At 58.2% G+C, this 16,324-nt stretch overlaps 1 protein-coding gene across 1 annotated transcript; it reads left to right on the forward strand.

Moving 5' to 3' along the window:
• The first annotated feature begins 39 nt into the window (after positions 1-39).
• On the forward strand, positions 40-14,233 carry COPE (COPI coat complex subunit epsilon). Its single transcript, XM_019736874.2, has 10 exons — positions 40-219; positions 4,969-5,031; positions 5,253-5,353; positions 8,214-8,366; positions 9,528-9,581; positions 10,033-10,114; positions 11,251-11,406; positions 12,823-12,891; positions 13,853-13,927; positions 14,032-14,233. Exons 1-10 carry the CDS (start codon positions 94-96, stop codon positions 14,077-14,079), a joined length of 927 nt encoding a protein of 308 aa, XP_019592433.1. The 5' UTR covers positions 40-93; the 3' UTR covers positions 14,080-14,233.
• Positions 14,234-16,324: the final 2,091 nt, after the last annotated feature.

A 16,324-nucleotide genomic window follows, 5' to 3' on the forward strand; every position in this document is an offset into this window, starting at 1 on the left:
AAGTAAACTACATTTCCCAGTGTATCTCGCGGTGGCGCCCTGCTTCCGGCCGACGTGTCCATCAGGAAGAGGAGCGAGTGAGACCACAGTGACATGGCGCCTCCGGCCCCGGGCCCGACCCCTGGCGGCTCAGGGGATGTGGACGAGCTGTTCGACGTGAAGAACGCCTTCTACATCGGCAGCTACCAGCAGTGCATCAACGAGGCGCAGCGGGTGAAGGTGCGGCCGCTTCGGGTTGCGGGACGCTGGGGGCGGAGGACGCTTCCTGATGGCCGCGGGTAGCGCTCTGATTTTGAAAACTCTCTTCCCCTCGCGGCGTACCCCCCTCCCCCACTCATATCTTCAGAAGCAGTGAGGAGTTAATCCTTGTTCCGTGACAACACCCAAAGAAGTAGCAGTTTATACTTCTCAGAGTGCTCGCTCTGCGCGCTGGCAGGCATTTGAATAAGAGGCATTCATGCCACCACTTTGGTAATAATAATGGTAATAATTCTCACTTGTTGAGCGCCCACATTGTGCCGCTATACCCTCAATTCCCATGAAGTAGGGACTGTTTATCCTCATTTTACAGATGAGAATACCGACGCTCAAGAGAAATGGTTTCCCCGACGTTACCTTGCCCCACTAGCCGGGTTGTTTCTCCCCAAACTCGCACATTCATTCATTCCTCAGTGAGCATCTCTATGAGTCAGCGTATTCGTGCTGGGTTCAAAGCTGTGATAAAATAGACAAAACTCCCAGCTCTCTTGCGGGAATCTCAGCCTTGCCAGGGAGACAGATATTAAACAAGTACATAAATGAGTAAATAAACAAGAAGTCGGGAGGTGGTGTGATGGAGCATGGTGGGAATGAGCTTGGCTGTTTGAGAACTAGAAAATAAACATGCAGGCAGGGCCCAGCCAGCGAGGAGCTGGTGATTGGAGAGGGGGCAGCAGGAGCCATTAGCAGGACCTTTGAGGAAGGGACGTGGGTGTTACTGTCACTTTGAGAATGAACCATTGGAGAATTTTTAAGAGCAGTGAACATGGCAGGGTGTTTGCCTGCCTTCACCGCCTAGTGGTCCAAAGAGAGTAAATGAGTAAAGAAGGGAGTGAATATGTAATTACAACTTGAACTTGAGCACTGTGTGTGGGCGTGGGGAGATAAAAAGTGCTGAGTTGGAAATTGGGGGAGGGGGGGGTTGCTGCTTCACATGGGAGTGGTCTGATCAAGCCATGCCTCTCTGACTCATTTGAGCCTGAGACTGAACCTTGAGAAGCATCTAACCCCATAAGTTGCTGCAAAGGTGCTGAGACAAATATGAGCTCAGGGTAGTCAAGGCATAAGAGGCCTGTGTAACAGAAGTGGGGAGGTGGTGAAGTGGGGGACTGAGAATGAGGTGGGCAGGACCTTGGGGGAACAGCAGGGGTTTGGAGGCCATCAGAGCACCAAGCAAGGGAGTGACATGTCTTCATAGAGGCAGCCAGAAGGTTGGGAGGAATTTAGACTCTGAAGTAAAGAAGGCTTGCTCTCCATGCTTCTGGCCTTCGGAGCATCATTGTGTAACGGAGACAACCTCAAACAGATTTCAGGAAGCTGTTAGGATTTGTTGAGATAACATTTACACGATTGTATTAATTTTTCTGTTGCTGCATTAACAACTTTATCACAAGCAGCTTAACACAACACAAATTTATTGTCTCATGGTTCCTATAGGTCAGAAGTCCAACATGGTTCTCAGCAGGCTAAAATCGAGGGGTCAGCTGGGCTGTGTCTTTTCTGGAGGTTCTGGGAAAGAATCTGTTTCCAAACTCATTCAGATTTTGGGCTCTCCACCTGGGGCCACGCTTAGCTCCTAGAGGCTTCTCTCCAGTCCTCAACCTCGCATGTGGCCCCCTCATCTCAGAACTAGCCATGGGGTTCCCATACTTGGAGTCTCGAGTTTCCCTTCTGCCTAGTTTCCATTTTTAAGGCCTTCTGCGATTGGACTGGACCCTCCCAGATAACCAGCACATTCTCCCCATTTTAGGGTTCATAACCTTGATCACATCAGCAGAGTCCCTCTTGTGATGTAATGTAAGCTGTTTACAGGTCCCAAGGACTGGCGTGGATCTCTCTGGGGAGCCTTATTTGGCCCACCACCAGAATTGTGTGTGCTTTCTTGCTGGGATAGTACAGGCTGTGAGAGGATTGAGATGGACCTGGGCTCAGATTCCGGCTTTCCTGTGTTCTCTCTGAAACCAGGTCTGAGTCATCATTGTATCTCTCTGAGTCTCAGTTTCCCCTCCTGTCAAGTGGGAACAATGACATCTATCAGTAGGGTCCCTGTGAAATTCAGCATTGGGCTCACGTTCTACCCTTTGCCTTCTGCTATGTGTCTGTTCTGCTTACATCAGAGTAATGTGTTCTTTGAGTCTTCTCCCATCATAACATGCAGACTACATTGCTGCTGAAAGAACCAGCATGATCTGCTGTACAAGGAGAGTGACTGAAAACCATACCAGCCGTCACTCTGGCTGGAGGCACACGCGACCCACACTCTTTGGCAACGTGGTAAAGATGTGCTAGCACCAGACCAAGATATCCCTGAGGCATCCAGAGAATGCGAGCACTGTTACATCTGATGTGATTTAATGCTGGTCCATAGGTCACCTAAACCTCTTGGGCAGACTGTACTACCTTGAATGCTGTCCCTGAAAAGATGTCCACCCAGAACTTGTCAATGTGACTTATTTGCAAGATGGGGCTTTGCAGATGTAATTCCATGAAGGATCTCTAAATGAGATCAGCCTGGATTTAAGGCCCTAAATCCAATGACTGGTGTCCTTCTAAGAGAAAGACAGAGAGGTTTGAGGCAGACAGAGAAGATGGAGGCAGAGGTTAGAATGATACAGTCATAAACCAAGGAATACCTGGGGCCACCTGACACCTTGATCACAGACTGTTGGCCTCCAGGACTGTGAGAGAATAAGGTCCTCAGTTTGTGGTCGTTTATCACAGCCACACCAGCAAACCTCAGATAGGCCTTAGGTAGAACACCTGTGTGCCCTAGCGCTATGTCACCGTCACGTCCCCATTTGTCAAACATTTCTCAGGTGCCCACAAGATGGCAGGCATCACCCAGGTATTGGGGACAAAACAGAGAAGAAAGCCTCGAGAAGCTAACCGCCTAGTGTGGTCAGGTGACTCTGATGGCCACTTGGACAATAAAGGAAGGGGACACGACCTCTTACCTCACTCCATCACTGGTCTCCCCACACAGTACCCCTTGCTCTCAGGTCTTGGCTGTACCTCTGCTCTGCCTGCGGGCAGGTAGGGCCACCCCAGTGCTGGGTGGCATTCGTAGGCATGGGCCTCCTGGCATGGCTGGTTTCTGAGCTCCCATGTGATTCTGATGAGCTGCCAGGACTGAGGACCAGAGTGCTCCCCTGGTGGCGTGCATCGGGGTCCCTGGGGTGCCCCCGATCTGTACATCTGTCCTTGGTCTTACGCCTCCCAGAAGCTCCACTCTCTGGCTGATGGAGAGGGTCCAGGCATCTCGGTGACACCTCAGCAGTCCTATGGGGTCAGTGGTGGTGCCTGTTTTACAGACGGCAGCTGAGGCTCCGAGGCACCTCTGGGAACCAGAGTCCCCTTCAGGGCCTCCCGTTGTACCCTTGCTTTGAAGACACCAAGAACCAGCGTTTTGTCTATGTGTTTACTGAAGGTGGTGTGGGGGTCCCCCACATGGATTGTCCTTACTAGTGTCCACCTCTGAGGGTCATTTGAGAGTCACTTATTGAGCAGATGCTATGTTCCCGATCATGACCAGATCCCCAGCCTGGTCACCAAGGCCAGAGGAAACCCCTGGGGCCCTGCGGTGAAGTTGGCCTGAGTTGGGCCGGGGCCAGGAGCCAGGCTTCTTGTTCATGGTCTCCCTTGGCGTGGGAGGAGGACACGCTTACCACCTTTACCCCCACACCCCTCAGGCTGGGCATTATGACTAGGAATCTTCTCACTTTGGTTGGGGGGTACAATCCTGGTGGACCCCCATCTGGAGGACTCCAGATCCTTTGTTCCTGTGCTGTGGCAGCTGCACAGGCCAACTCTCTGGGCACTTTCCCCGCCCCTGTGGTTTGGAGGCTGTTACAGTGGCCACCCTGAGATGGCCAGCCCCCTTTCCCACCTCACTGTTTCTCTCCCAGCTCCCCAGGTGTCCTGTCCCAGCACCCCCATGCCCCCCTGGGCCAAGCTGCTCTGTGCCCACCTGTCCCAGGCACCACAGGGTCTCCCAGGAAGTCGGCCAGCACCCTGGGTCCAAAAGCTGTTCTCCCAAGGGAGGGTCCCTCACCTCCCTGCAGCTTTCTGGGACCTTCTTCACAGTCCCACAGTGAATGCTGTGTGAAGTCACCTTACTTCTGCTTCTCGGCTCTGTGTACTGGCTGGGCTGAGGGGTGCAGCCCATGGACCTCTTCCCCGAGTGCAGGGTGGTTCCCAAGGTCTCACCTGGCCCAGGCTGGGCACGGACGTCCTGCACCAGGGCAGCAGAGCTGAGCTCTCCCAGAAAGGTCCTCTGAGCTAGGCAAACCTTCGTCTCTTCTGTACGTCATGTTAAAGAATGTTTTGAAACAAAGCAGGACAGGAACAAGCTGCGTGGAAGTATTTGTCAGAAAGTTCTCTTTACACCTCTCCACCTGGGTCCCATCTGTGCCCCAGCATCACCCACCCCCTCGCCCTGTGGCTGGAGCGGTTGTGGCACTTGTGGTGGTGTCCGGTCTCTCACCCTGGATGAACGGGTGACAGTAGCGCCTCTTTTCTGGAGGGATGTTGGGATGGGACAAGGTCAAGTGCCCGCTATGCTGTATGCCCTCAGCGGAGGCCTCTCTCCTGCTGTCCAAGGTCACAGGCAGCTGAGAGCCCGGGCTGGGACTCCAACAGGGAGACTCCGGGCCTCTGAGGGCCTGTCTGGCACAGGGCCCCATGTGTTGTGACCTGCCTCTGTTTCCACAGCCCTCGAGCCCAGAGAGAGACGTGGAAAGGGATGTCTTCTTGTACAGAGCATACCTCGCACAGGTGAGTGTGGGCTGTGACCGCCAACGTCCCTGCGACAGGAGAGTCAAGAACAGAGTCCTGAGTGGGGGCGGCGCATCTGGCAGGCTGAGGGGTCCCTGGGGGTTGTGGGTGCCGGCCCCAGGCATTAGGGCTTCACCAGGGTGATGCTGGAGCCCTGAGAAGACATGTAAACCTCACGGCGGGGGGCAGGTGGAGCTGACGGCATGCGTTTCTCACCGCAGAGGAAGTACGGAGTGGTCCTGGATGAGATCAAGCCCTCCTCGGCCCCCGAGCTCCAGGCTGTGCGCATGTTCGCCGAGTACCTGGCCAGTGACAGCCAGAGGTGAGGACTGGGGGGCATTGCATCCCTCCTCCCTGCCCCTGAGCCTCCCTGAGCTTCAGTTTCTTCCACCCGCACAGTGGGGGGCAGCAGTGGACCCTGCTGCAGAGGGGTCTAGGGGATCAGAAACAAGGACGTGTGGAGATGCCCTCAGGGGACTTTGAGGGGTTCTCTGAATGTGCAGCCCTGGGTGTTGCAGATGGGGCCTCCCCGACACACAGGGCTGGGACCCTCAGCCTGACGGGGCGAATGGCTGTGCTACCTGCTGACCACCCCCCAGGAGGAGGGCTATGTGGGGCATATGTCGAGACCTTACCCTGAGATGTGGGTTCACCCCAGCCTCAGGCTACCGACCAATGATTGTCAAACTCCTGAGGGTAGTGGCTGGGGGCGGGGCTGTGGGGACCCAGAAACCCCATACCCTCCTGTGGCCCAGGGAGGGCAGGGTGGGTCTCGCCTGCCCTTGCGAGGGCCGGGGCTGAGCTCTCCAGGATTAACCCGCCCGTGCTCAGCTGCTCTGTGCAGGCCTCAGGCAGTGCCTGGTTTACATGTTCAGGGACCATTCCGTGCCACAGGGATGCTCGCCCAGTACATGGCCCTCTTGGCTGTAGGTGGGAGCCAGGTGACCCTGCTTCACCTGTGCTTGGAGCCCCCACACAATCCCACGGGCCCCAAGGCTCGCCCTAGGGAGCAGTTCTACTCTGCACCCCCTACCACCATCATAGCACCAGGAACTCACCGCCACCACCTTGGACTGTCCCTCACGGCACCATGACACTTCTCAGAGGACCCTTTCCTGATCTCCACCCTTTGGAGCTTCCTAGACCAGGATGTGGTCCTGAGTTTGTTGACTTCCCGCTTCCCTCGTGGGCCACTGTGGCCATGGGTGAAACTGTCTGCTGTGACCCCGCCTCCACTTCTGTGGAGGGCTGCGTCCCGTCCCTGCCTCCTGTGATCAGGGGCTTGCTTGTCAGCAGGGGCAGCTGAATAGGGGCCCTCAGAAGACATGTCTGTGTCCTGGCACTCAGAGCCTGCGAATGTGACCTCCCTGGAAATGTAGTCTTTGCAGATGGAAGTAGTTGAGGATCTTGACATCCTGGGTATAGGCTGGGCCCTGAGTGCAGTGACGCTGTCCTTGTAAGAGACAGAAGAAGAGATAGAGAAGACAGAGGCCGAGACTGGGGTGATGCGGACACAGGCCAAGCACTGCCACAGCCCCCAGCACCAGGGAGAGGCCTGGCAGAGCCTCTGGAAGGAGCCGCCTCGCCCACACCTTGATCTGGGATTCTGGCCTCCAAAATAAATTCCTGTTTTGATCCCCTCAGTTCATGGTGCTTTACAACAGCAGCCCCAGGACGCTAAGACAAGTGGCCTCCAGAGGCCATCATTTCTCCTGCTTCACACTTCACTAACCAGAGTGACGAGCCCCGTTCTCATAGGGAAGGGGAAAGAATCCTGGGGCCCTCCAGGAGCAGTGGCTGCTGGGAGCAGTACAGAAAGGAAACCACAGGAAGCATGGGGCACAGGGTAGTGCTCCGGAAAGCAGAGTGACGTGTGGTGTGTCCATCCTGGCAGCACAAACCACTGCCCCTCCAAGACAGCCTGGCAAGCAGGCGGTGGAGAAGGTACTGGAGCCCGTGAGGATAAGTGCAGTACGTGACAGGTACAACGTACAACACTAACGTCGCAGTGACAACAGCAGGCAGTGTGTCCATACCCTGTGTTCCAGGGACCAAGCCAGCAGCTTCAGGGGCTCCTCCCTAGCACCTGCGTGACACGTACACATTGTAGTGACTGTGGACCCTGGACAGCAGCAGTGACTTGGGCTGGGCCCACGCCTCCCCTCTCCCGTCAACTACTCAGCAGCCCTGTGAAACATGGGGTCTCAGCTTTATTTTCCAGCTCAGCAGACGATGGCCTGGGCTCCCTGGGGTTGTGGGGCTGCCCAGCTGGTCCGTGGCCAGCCCTGACCACCCCAGCTGCCAACCCCCGACCCCCAGCCCAGCATCACGCCCACCTACCAGGAGTGGCTGGCACGCTGGGCCGGGACCATAGCCTCGGGAAGGTAGCAGTGTCACTGGTGTGATTCACCTGGGCAGCCCCATGTCCCTGCACAGGCCCCCTGGCGAGTCAGTCTGTCCCCCTGTGTCGGGGCAGAGTCGGCACAATAGCCACCTAGTTCTCTGAGAGCCGAGGTACCTGAGGCCTGGGCCGTCATTCATGCTGTGTGGTGGGCGTGGCCCCTCCTACACCACATCTACCCACCCGCCCGGAGTGCCCAGCCTCAGTTTCCCTGTCTTTGTGAGGGAAAGAAGTGCCTCGTGGGAGGGTGGTGAGACTGATACAGGGGGGCTAGACAGAGACAGCTGGACCTGTTCTGCCCCCTCCCTGTAGCTGCTGTGCACCCCTGGGGGCCACCTCGCCCTTTGTGGGCGTGTCTGCTCCTGCAGGGGCAAAGCTGCTTCCTGATGTGGGCGCCTTGTTTTATCTTTCTATCTATTTACTGTTAGTTTCAGGTGTGCACAATAATCTATTAGTTAGACATTTATACCCCTCACAAAGTGATAACCCCTCTCGCCCAATCTACTACCCCTCTGACGTCGCACACAGCCGTTGCATTTCCACTGTCTCTGATTCCTCATGCTGTACTCCGCTCCTTGTGACTATATATAAATATGAAACTTTAGTTGACATTCATTATTATTCAGCTTCAGCTTCAGGTGTACAGTGCAGTGATCAGGCATCTACACCGTCCCTGAAGCGGTCTCCCTAATGAGACAAGTGTCCACTGGACACCCTATGAAGTTTTTACAACACTACTGATTACATTCCGCAAACTGTCCTTCATGTCCCTGTTTTGCAGGGACACGATGATTGCGGAGCTGGACCGAGAGATGAGCAGGAGCGTGGATGTGACCAATACCACCTTCCTGCTCATGGCCGCGTCCATCTACTTCCACGACCAGAACCCGGACGCTGCCCTGCGCGCCCTGCACCAGGGGGATAGCCTGGAGTGGTGAGCGCCCATCCTGCTCTGGGGGGACGGCCTAGCTGCTCAGGGCCTCTTGGGCTGTCGTCCTGGGAATGGAGAAGGGGGGAGGCTGCTTTAAGAGCTCTGCGGGATTCAGGCTTGCAGCTCCTTGGTCTCAGAGACACCACCCCTTTCTGCACAGCTGGGCTGCTGCTCCAAGGGCACAGCGCCCGGGGCTGAAAACCCTCTGTTTCCAACGGCAGAGCAGAAAGCACCTTTGTCTCTGCCTGTGGTTTCTGTACAACCCCTCTGTGCTGACCCTGGCCTTTCCGTGTCTTCCCCAGGCCTCCTCCAGGCCCTCCCCTGAGGCTGACCCTTGTTAATGGTGCTCCAGGGTTGGGGTGCTGGAGCCCAGCGCAGCGTGCACTGAGCCCCATGCCCCACCCAGGAGACGACTCTGGGCTGACGCTGCATCCAGGGCTCTGAGTCCGGGGCTGCGGCCCCAGAGGGCACCGTTGCCCTCCCCTGTGAGCTCTCTGGTGCCTGCCTTCCCTCATATGTTTGTTACGTATCTGTTTACCTCCTACCTCAGTCCAGAAAGGGGTGTGCAATAGGTTAGAAACAGGCGTGGTGCGGAGCTAACAAGGCAGTGGGCTCTGTGAGTGTCTCTCAGGCTTCTGTGAGTGCTGCTCTGGGTGCTGGGTCATGTTCTCGTAGGAAAACTTGGGAACAAACAGCCATAGAAGTAATGGGCAGTCACAGCTCTCTGGGGCCGAAAGGGAGGCAGTGGTTGTGGGAACTGAAGGGTTGATTAGCTGCCCCCACGCAGTGCTGCATCTGGGACTGAATTCGGGAAGGGGAGAGGGTGTGGTGTAGACGTAGTGCCCCGCCTTGGGGTGGACAGGGAGTGTGCCACAGGCCTAGAGTCTTGCCCTCGGGACCCCATAGGAGCGCCTGGCCCACGCATGGACAGTGGTGAGATGTGGGAGCCAGGGCCTCGGGGAGGGAGGGGGGCTTGGCCCAGTGAGCAGTGCATAGGTCTGAGTCCAGCTCTGCTAAGCTGGCGGTCAGCCTCAGTTTCCCCCTCTATCAGGCAGAGCTGGTGGCTTGAGCACTCATAGGAAGGCTCTAGGGGGCGGCCTTACATGGAGTGAGCCCGATGGGGCGACAGTGGGGACACTGCTGACCGCCTGCTCTGTCCCGTAGCATGGCCATGACGGTGCAGATTCTGCTGAAGCTGGACCGCCTGGACCTCGCCCGGTAAGCCCCTCCCCACCTGGGGCTGCTGGGTGGGGGCCTGTGCGTCAGGTGTCTGAATGGCAACGAGGCCGCGTCAGGACCCATGTTCTCTGGAAGCCGGGCCTCTGCCCTCAAGGGGGCACTCCGCATGGGGACTGTCCCCAAACTATTTCGGAGGCCTAGAACATGGTGGCACGATCATTTCTCCAGTTATTTCATTCCAGTTCATTGGGGTGACACACCCTCTTACCTGCCATTCCCTGCAGGGATGAGGGATAGTAGGTCCATGCCTCTGATGCTGGTGGTGGGGACCGTCCTGCAGGGTTGGGGTGCACTTCACGAGTGTGGTGGAGCTGGCATATCTGAGCCAAGCGTGGGGGCGGCTGGGCCAGGGCCCGTGGGCCAGCAGGTGTGGTGGGGAGGCAGCAGCCAGGCCACTCGGCTCCCTCCCACCTCTCTCCTCCACCCCCAGGAAAGAGCTGAAGAAAATGCAGGACCAAGATGAGGACGCCACCCTCACCCAGCTGGCCACCGCCTGGGTCAACCTGGCTGTGGTGAGCCCCTGAGCACACGGACCAAGGGGCAGGAGCATGAGGGAGCCAGGAGGTGGCCCCCTGCCTCTAGCAGCGCTGCTCCCAGCAGGGGAATGCATATGTGGGGTTCTGTGTTGGCACGACTGCTGTTTATTTGGGACCAGGGGCCCGTCCCTCAGAGGAACTCCCCCAGTCCGGGCCACCCCTGGCGTGTTTCCCACTTCACTCAGCCTCAACCCCATTCTGGGTGTCTCGCAGCCAAGCAGCTTGGCCAGAATCAGAGTGGACAAACGGGGGGCTCCAACCAAACTCAGGGTACCTCTGCCCACATTGTGCCCCTGGGATGCATGAAGCAGGCCAGCCTGGCATTGCCCCCCTCCTCCACAGTCTGACTCTGGGCCTGGCTTGCTTTGTGGGCTCCTGGCCGTTGCCAGTGTACCCCTGGTGCCTTTCCCCTCACCCAGGCCCTCCCCACATGCCTGGGCACCCCCATCCCCTATCTCTAGGCAACAGCTCCTTTACTGGCTTTTGGCACTCGGCTTCCGTTCTCTGAGTTGCTCTTTTGTGTAAGCCTTTTAAAATGTGCTTCCCATCTGCGTGCGTCTACATTGCCCTCGGGGAATGAGGCCTCACCCAGGCCAGTTTCCAGTATGTGTCCAGTTTAGTGGGACAAACCTCAATGGCTCTCTCCAATCGCCTTGCCTCTTCATAAGCACACCTCAGTCTCAGGCTCCCCTACAAGCATGAATCTGCGTCTTTAGCAGGAGGACAGAACTCAGAGCCTGGGTGGGCAGGGCAGGGCTGCTGGTCGCAGAGCAGAGGCCATCGCTGATGGGCCATGTGCCCTAGTGGTCTCCACTTGGCCTGGATGCCCATGGGCGAACTCTTCCTTTGGAAGCTTCAGTTTCAAGTATGTAAACGGAGGGCTCGGGGAGCGGGTGTGAGGTGGCTGTGTGTCATTTCGGCGCTGTCAGCAGAGCCCAGGCTGTGTGTGGGTCTCTGCACAGGGGCCGTGTCCGAGGAGCGCCTGCTATGGGCTGGCTCTGCTGGGCTCGTGTCTGCAAAGTGCTGGAATCCCTCTGTTCTGTGAGGGAGCAGGCAGGGGTAGGCCTGGACCACAGGGTAACAAAGCAGTGATGTCACAACTGTCCCCACAGGGTGGTGAGAAGCTGCAGGACGCCTACTACATCTTCCAGGAGATGGCCGACAAGTGCTCCTCCACCCTGCTGCTGCTCAATGGACAGGCGGCCTGCCACATGGCCCAGGGCCGCTGGGAGGCCGCTGAGGGCGTGCTGCAGGAGGCGCTGGACAAGGTAGGGCAGACCCAGTCCAAGTCTCGGGGCTCTCGGAGGGGATAGCAAGTGACAGGCCTGCCACGTAGCCACACAGGGATTTGAATGGCAAATCAGTTAAAAATCGTGATTGCAAAAATCCTGATTCCAGCTTCTCTTGGAAATGGGAGAACCCGGTCAGCCAGGGCCTGAGTTGGCCTGAGCTGAGTGGACACACATGGCCTAGTCCTTCCTTTCTGCCACCTTGGTTGCCTGGCCCAGGGGCCTCAATATGACCCCCACCTGGGTGTGTTTTGGAAGAGAAACCCACAGTTCACTACAAGGGCGGGGAGAGCAAGCTGCAGACAGGAGGCAGTGCCTGGGTCCTGTCAAGAAGAGGGGGACCAAGAGCGCTGTCCTCTGGGGCGGCCACAGTTCTATTCTCCCCACCAACATCTGAGGTCTTTCACTGTATTTGTCTAATGGGAAAAGACGTCAAAGCTTTTTCCAGTTTTGGAAAACATGTAATATAATGATAAACTGACAGCAGTAGGAAGCTTTCTCCCTGTTCATCTCTGCGAGAGGCCGTTATCGGAAGGTTGTTTGCAGAGTGGGGACAGACCATACGGGGGTTAGTCGGGTGCTCCTATGGGCCGATGTCCTCAGGCTGCACACGCAGAGCTGCCTACCTCACCCTGCCAGAATGCCCTGTGCTGCGGGAGAAGCTGGGTCTCCGCAAAGAAGGGCACCCTGGGGTGGAGCTGGGTCTGTGGAGGAGGCCAGCGTCCATGCAGCCTCTTGAGCCTGCAGCGCCATGCATCCTGGGTGGCACATCTCTGCCCCAAGTGCCCAGGCAGGGCTCCCCCCAGGTTCCTGCTTTGTAGCTACCAGGAGCTCTGGCTGAGGCAGCAGCTGGTGGGTTCCCAGGGTTCCCTGTGCCTCAGAGCCCAGCGTGGGTGGCTGGAGTGATGTCACCCTTCTGGAGGTTGTAATTTCCCAGCAGCTTCCTGCCAGAGCCTCCTGGGAGCAGGCGGGGTCTGCCTGTGGTCTCCGACCTCATCCTCCAGCATGAGGGAAAGCTGGGCTCTGACAGCGCTGAGGCCGCCCTTGGCTGGGCTTTGTTACTTTGAGATTGGGATAAATAGATCCCTCCCCAGTTGTGACAGGCACGGGGGCTCTGTCTCAGCCTGGTCTGCTGATGAAGTAACCAGCTCAGGGGGAAGACAGCTGGTGTGGGGAGGTGGGAGGGACAGGAGGAAGGGCCCTGAGCTTGCTGGCTTGCAGAGTGGCTAGCGTGGGGAACACTCAGGGTCTTGGAGCCCTGGCCCTGCTCCACTCCTGAGGCTGTGACTTTGTGCAGGCCCTGTCCCCCCCTCCAGGGTTGTGGTGGGTGGGCAGACCAAGTCTGGGGCCTGGAGGACCTGACCCTGCTTGCCTGATGTTCCCCTATGTTTCTAGGACAGTGGCCACCCAGAGACGCTGATCAACCTCATCGTCCTGTCCCAGCACCTAGGCAAGCCCCCTGAGGTAGGCCCTCCCGCCCCTAGCCAGGTGCAGGAGAATTGTCTGGCCCTCAGGGTCTAGACTTCAAGGTTGGCCTGGGGTCGGGGCACAAACCCACTCCCCGCGGGCGGTGCAGTTGCCATTGCTGAGGGGCCCTGGGAAGCTGGCATTACATGTGGTCCCCCAGGGCTCCCCCCAGCCAGGGCCATTGGTCAGCTGCCCCCAGGGGTCCTATGGACAGGTGGGCTGAGGTTCAGAGGGTATTTTGGCTGGGACCCCGGCCTGTGCCACCTCAGGGTTGGGGGTGGACGACAGGATGTAAAAGGGGCCCAGAGGAGTAAGTGATGTCACCATGTCTGGGGGGGAGGGAGGAGGATGCCGGGTACCGCTGCTTTAGGTGACTGGCCCAGCTGGCAGGGGCCTGCCCAGGACTGCATGGCGGTCATTCCCTGGCCCTTGCAGAAAGGTCCTCAGGCGGGCCTGGCTGGGGTGGTGCAGGACTGATAGGACGGCCCTCCCTCCCACTGGTCCCAGAAACAGGCCCACAGCCCTAGTCTCGGGGAGACAGATGCTCTAGCTCTGTGGTCAGGCTGGCCTGGCGGCCGGGGCAAGGCCGAAAGCGAAGTCTCTGCTGGGGTCTCAGGTTTCCGTCCCCAGGCCTCTGGGTGCCTCAGACTCCTCTCCCTTCCCAAACCTGTCCCCCTGACCTGGTCTTTACTCCTGAACTCCCTGTCCAGGGGGGCAGAGGTCCAGCCCACTCCCATGAACCCCACGGTGCATCTCCCATCCATGTGCCAAGCTGTTGGCTCTACCTGGCTCTGCCAGGTGCTGTTCCAGGGTGGGGTGATGGCGGGCATATGGGGAGATGAGGACTCCTGCAAGGGGGAGTCCATTGGGCAGCTCTCGTCCCCCACATTCCTGCCCTGCAGGTCAGAGCCACAGGGGATCCCCATGTTCAGCTAACTTGGCCTCCCCTCCCCCACAGGTGACAAACCGCTACCTGTCCCAGCTGAAGGATGCCCACAGGTCCCACCCCTTCATTAAGGAGTACCAGGCTAAGGTGAGCCCAGACCCCCCAGGCCCAGCCAGGGGGGACCCAGAATGTGGGGCCTGGCTCATGTATCTCCCCTTTCTCTTTTTGTCTCTCCACCTTTTGTGTTGAAGGAAAACGAATTTGACAGGCTGGTGCTACAGTACGCTCCCAGCGCCTGAGAGCCTGCCGATGGTTTCCACCGTGCGGAGGTGAGGCCCGCTGTGCTGCCGTCCGCACTGGGCACTGGCCCTTGGCCACGCTCCCTCCCTCTGGCCAGAGGCAGAGGCTAGAAACGCAGCCCCCTCCTGTCAATAAACTTCTCCACTCCAGGTATCCCCCCCTCGATCCATGTTTGCTCTAGCCACTTTGAGGGGGGCGTGTGGGAACCAAGGCTGGGATGGGAGGGGCCTGAGCATGGGGCCCTCTATAGAGACCCGGGTCTGCAGCTGCACAGACTCCCCTGCCCCTCAAACAGTCATCCTGGGCTGCTGAACTGCAGGAGGCACAGCCATGTCATCCAAGCCCAGTTGGCATCCAGGGAAACTGAGGCAAAGAGAAGTCACAGCTATTAAGAGGGATACCAGGATTCAAACCCAGGACCCCCAGGTGGTCTGTAGGTGGTGAGGGAGCCAGAAGCTGTCAGGCGTCAGCCCGGCCACGCGAGGAAGGGGTGTGCTGTGTCCTCATGGGAGTAAACTTCAGCCCCACGCAGGCCCCTGCTCCTGGCTGCTGCCGTGGAGTGTCACTGGCCAAGTCTGAGACCCCTTGTGGTTGGGGCCCTGGGTGCTGGAGCACTGCGGTGGCCAAAGCACGGAGCTCCCTGGCTGGAGAAATAAACGCATAGTGAGCACCCTGCAATAAGAGGACAACAGAGAGGGAGGTGGGTAAGCAGCTTAGGGGGTGGTTGGGCCTCTGGGATGAGGTCACCCTCGAGCTGTGTCCACCCAAACAAGAACTGGCTGCCAGGCCAGGTTCTAGAGGACAAGCATCTTAGGCAGCAGAAACAGCCCATGCAAAGGCACTGGGGCCACACTGGGTTCGGTGAGCTGGACAGGGCTTCGTGCCTTTTGTCTCTGGGCCAGAGTCCTTTCCAGGGAGGAGGTAAGACCCCGGGTTCCCCGTGCCTAGCCTCCTGTGCCTCAGAGGTGGCTGCCCAAATCCAGTCTCTCGTTGCTAGGACAGGACACAAAGCAAGGGACCCCCATCAGCTGAGCTCCTCCTTGCCTGAAGGGGAGCTCAGGAGGGGAGAGAGGTGCAGAGAAGGCCTCCCCAGGCAGGGGCATCAGTGTGAGGGGATGAGCTCCCCGGTGGGAAGAGGGGGCGTGCCCTCTCAGGTGGCAGGGAAGGGGCACCAGCCCTGGGACCTCAGCAGCTCCTCACTAGGCCCCTGGTGCCTGGGAGCCCTGGTCCCCCGCTGCCAGCACCAGGAGCTACTTTCCATTCCTGTGCTGCGCCTAACTATTGGCAGCCTCCTGTCTGGGCCCTGCCAGAATGAAACTCGAGGCTGGGCTGGGCTGGTGGGCAGGGGCCCTCTCCCATTACCGATGGGTGCCATGGACACCAGATAGTGATGGGTGGGAGGACAGAGATAGGTGGTTGGGAAGGTGCAGGGCTGCCCCACAGGCCTGGCTGGATCTATAGGGACATGTCCCGCCATCCCGGGACCCCTGAACCCCTCTGCCTGCCAGGCTGGCCGCAGCGTTAGTCATCTGATGGGATGGATGAACCCCTGCCCCCATACACATTCAAAAATATTAGGTTGGTATTTAAAAGTAATTGTGGTTTAAAAAGTTAAAAGTCATTGCAAATAGTAAGAGGTACAGCAGGACAGATGATGACAGGTGCCGAGGAGAATGATGGGGGGGTCGGGGAGGTGCATTCAGCAGGTGACATTTGTAAATAAAGCTTGAAGTTGGAGGAGGAGCCCTGCCAGTACCTGCGGGGGATAACGTTCTAGGCAGAGGGAACAGCCATTGCAAAATGGCCCTGAGGCAGAACTGCCTGGGGTGTTGGAGGAACAGCGAGGCCAACGTGGCTGGAACAGAGGGAGCAGGTGGAGAAGGCAAGAGGGCAGGTGGTGAGTCGCAGAAGTTGGGCTTTTACTCTGGTGGGAACCATGAGGGAGGGCTGTGAGCAGGAGGCCTGGCGGGGTGAGGAGGGAGCCAGGATGTCAGGCAGGAGGCACGAGGTGCCCGAGAGCCACATGAGGCTGTGCAGGTACAGAGAAGGGACTGGATTCAAGAATGATGGTGGGGCCGCCGGATGTGCTGCAGGACTGGAGGAGGTGGGGAGTGAGGGAAGAGAAGGGAGGAGGGCCCTTGACTCTCCTGCCTGTCTTCAGCTGTGCACTTGGGCAGGTCAGGCTGGTGGCTGCGTGGGACCCAGCCCACTCCTGCAGGGGCCCCACTGATGCCTGCACTGTCG

This window comes from Rhinolophus sinicus, linkage group LG07 (assembly GCF_036562045.2).
Source record: "Rhinolophus sinicus isolate RSC01 linkage group LG07, ASM3656204v1, whole genome shotgun sequence".
Classification (NCBI taxonomy): Eukaryota; Metazoa; Chordata; class Mammalia; order Chiroptera; family Rhinolophidae; genus Rhinolophus; species Rhinolophus sinicus.